This window comes from Limulus polyphemus, unplaced genomic scaffold (genome assembly GCF_000517525.1).
Source record: "Limulus polyphemus unplaced genomic scaffold, Limulus_polyphemus-2.1.2 Scaffold5163, whole genome shotgun sequence".
Taxonomy (NCBI): Eukaryota; Metazoa; Arthropoda; class Merostomata; order Xiphosura; family Limulidae; genus Limulus; species Limulus polyphemus.
Genome location: NW_013670773.1, coordinates 23,323 through 25,387, shown reverse-complemented (window position 1 = coordinate 25,387; position 2,065 = coordinate 23,323). Strand labels below are relative to the sequence as shown.

The window sequence follows — 2,065 nt, the reverse complement described above, 5'->3', positions numbered from 1 at the left end:
CGAAATTAAACAAACAAAACAAAGAAGCTATTGTTTTTACTACGGCACTGTTTTTCAACCACTATGCTAAAGTAGTGGGGGAGAGGATGACATTTTGAGACATTTTTATACGTTGGGGGGTCTCAAACTTTTTTATTCACATCAAGGGAGCCTCAGACTAAAAGAGTTTGAGTTAGAAGAAACAAACGCACGTGCTTTAGCGCAACTGCCATTGAATGATGAGAAAGGCACGACATGGGTCCGATTCACAACCATATTTGTCACTGTGTCGTTTTTATGACACTGGTAGTGGGTTTCGGACAACAGTGTACAAGTCCATGGTGGATATTCCTAAGATTTGGGGAACAAGTATTTTGAATGAAACAGTTTCGTGGAAGACGGTGCTCTGCCCCACATTTCACAACCTGTCACGTGTTTGAAGATCAAACGTTTTATTTTCACGTGGTCATCACACTCTCCTGTTTTGGCCCTTGTTGATGTTTGGTTTTAGGGCTACCTGAAGTCGCTCATTTAGCGTGTTGCGCCTACCAACTTGACGTCCTTAAAAGATTCTATCTGTTACCAGCTTTACGTTCGCTGTGAAATTGGACAGTTTCGTTTATATGACATCCTATCGAAAATGGAAGGGCAATCACGTTTGGTGAAATTACTCATTTTATATACAAACTACATAGAAACAACAAAACTATGGACCCGCAAGCAATTGAATGCACAAGTAGTATTTAAAATGTTATTAAAAACTGTGAAGGCCATTTCTCTCTTCACAACTGTCTTAATATCAGTCTTATAACATCATTTTCATAGGCAATATCTATTAATTTACTTTCTTAACTAACAACTAACTAATAAAATAATTTTCTCTGTTCATAATTGATAAGAAATATTATTTTCTCAGTTATTATCTGACTGAGCATTATTTCAGGTATTAGCTAACATTTTTTTTCACTGTTAAGAACTATCTTATGATATTATTTTCTCTGTTCATATTTCCCGATTAAATACATTGGTAGTAACTTCTTCGTGAGATTACCTGTCTTAGATGAGGTTCCAACGTTGCTTGAATGTAGCCAACGAAGATGAATGATGTAACTATTGTCAAACCATCCAAGATAATTTCAGGACTAGCATAGAGCTTCCAGAAGTTTTTCACCCGGGGCACCGAACCACCCTCTACACATTAGAAAATGAATTGTTAAGACTAGTTTGTACTCTAAAAATGTCTATTATCTATAAGTTATTCTAGGTTCCATTCCCAGCGATGGACACAGCAGATAGCTAAATGTGGGTTTGCTTAAAACAAACAAACAACTGAACACTATTTACTAAGTATATTTAAAGACTGGGAAAGAAGATACCATTTCATATAACATATAAAATCTGAGTGTATAACACATTAATAGATATATTCATCGTTATAAGAATTTATCTGAATTTGATACTGTTATCTATCCATATACACACGCAATAATGGAAACACCTCTAAATGTCTATATTTTATTTATTAATAATAAATTTGTCCACCACGAACAGACAAAAGAACATTAACAACACGTGAAACTGATGAAACAAGATGTCGTGCATCAGACACCATCCTATGTCTTTGATCAAAGTTTCTAGTAATTGTTGATGTAATGTTGGAAGTGGAATTATGTTTCCCACTAATATAATATTCAGGTATAAATAGATCTGATGATATAGAATAATATAATGTACAGCTAAATTACCATATGGTAACATTTCCCCCACTTAGTGACATCTAAACTTGGAGTTAAAAAAGACAAGATGTTTCAATTGTCTTGTCCAACCCCTATATATATAGATAAATAGATTTAAAATTTGTTTTAACTACATCTAAGCGTGTAAATATGGAAAAAAATAGATCATTAACCTCAACCAATAAACAAATTATTAGACTATGGTAGGATTAAACACACTATGACTCTCGGAAATTTAAGATCATTACTTCAATCAACACACAGTTTACTAGACTCTGGTAGGAAGAATTAATCGTTGCTTAAATCAACACACACACACACAACTTACCAGAGTCTGGAAGGAAGAAATA

The 2,065-nt window shown here is 34.0% G+C and overlaps 1 protein-coding gene across 1 annotated transcript in view; it reads right to left on the bottom strand.

The window, feature by feature from the left end:
- Window positions 1–2,065, bottom strand: part of LOC111089067 (MFS-type transporter SLC18B1-like) — a 34,998-nt gene that overhangs the window by 19,741 nt on the left and 13,192 nt on the right. The window contains exon 8 of the mRNA XM_022400814.1: window positions 1,031–1,170. Coding sequence (XP_022256522.1) covers window positions 1,031–1,170 — 140 coding nt within the window. The remainder of the gene's footprint in view (window positions 1–1,030; window positions 1,171–2,065) is intronic.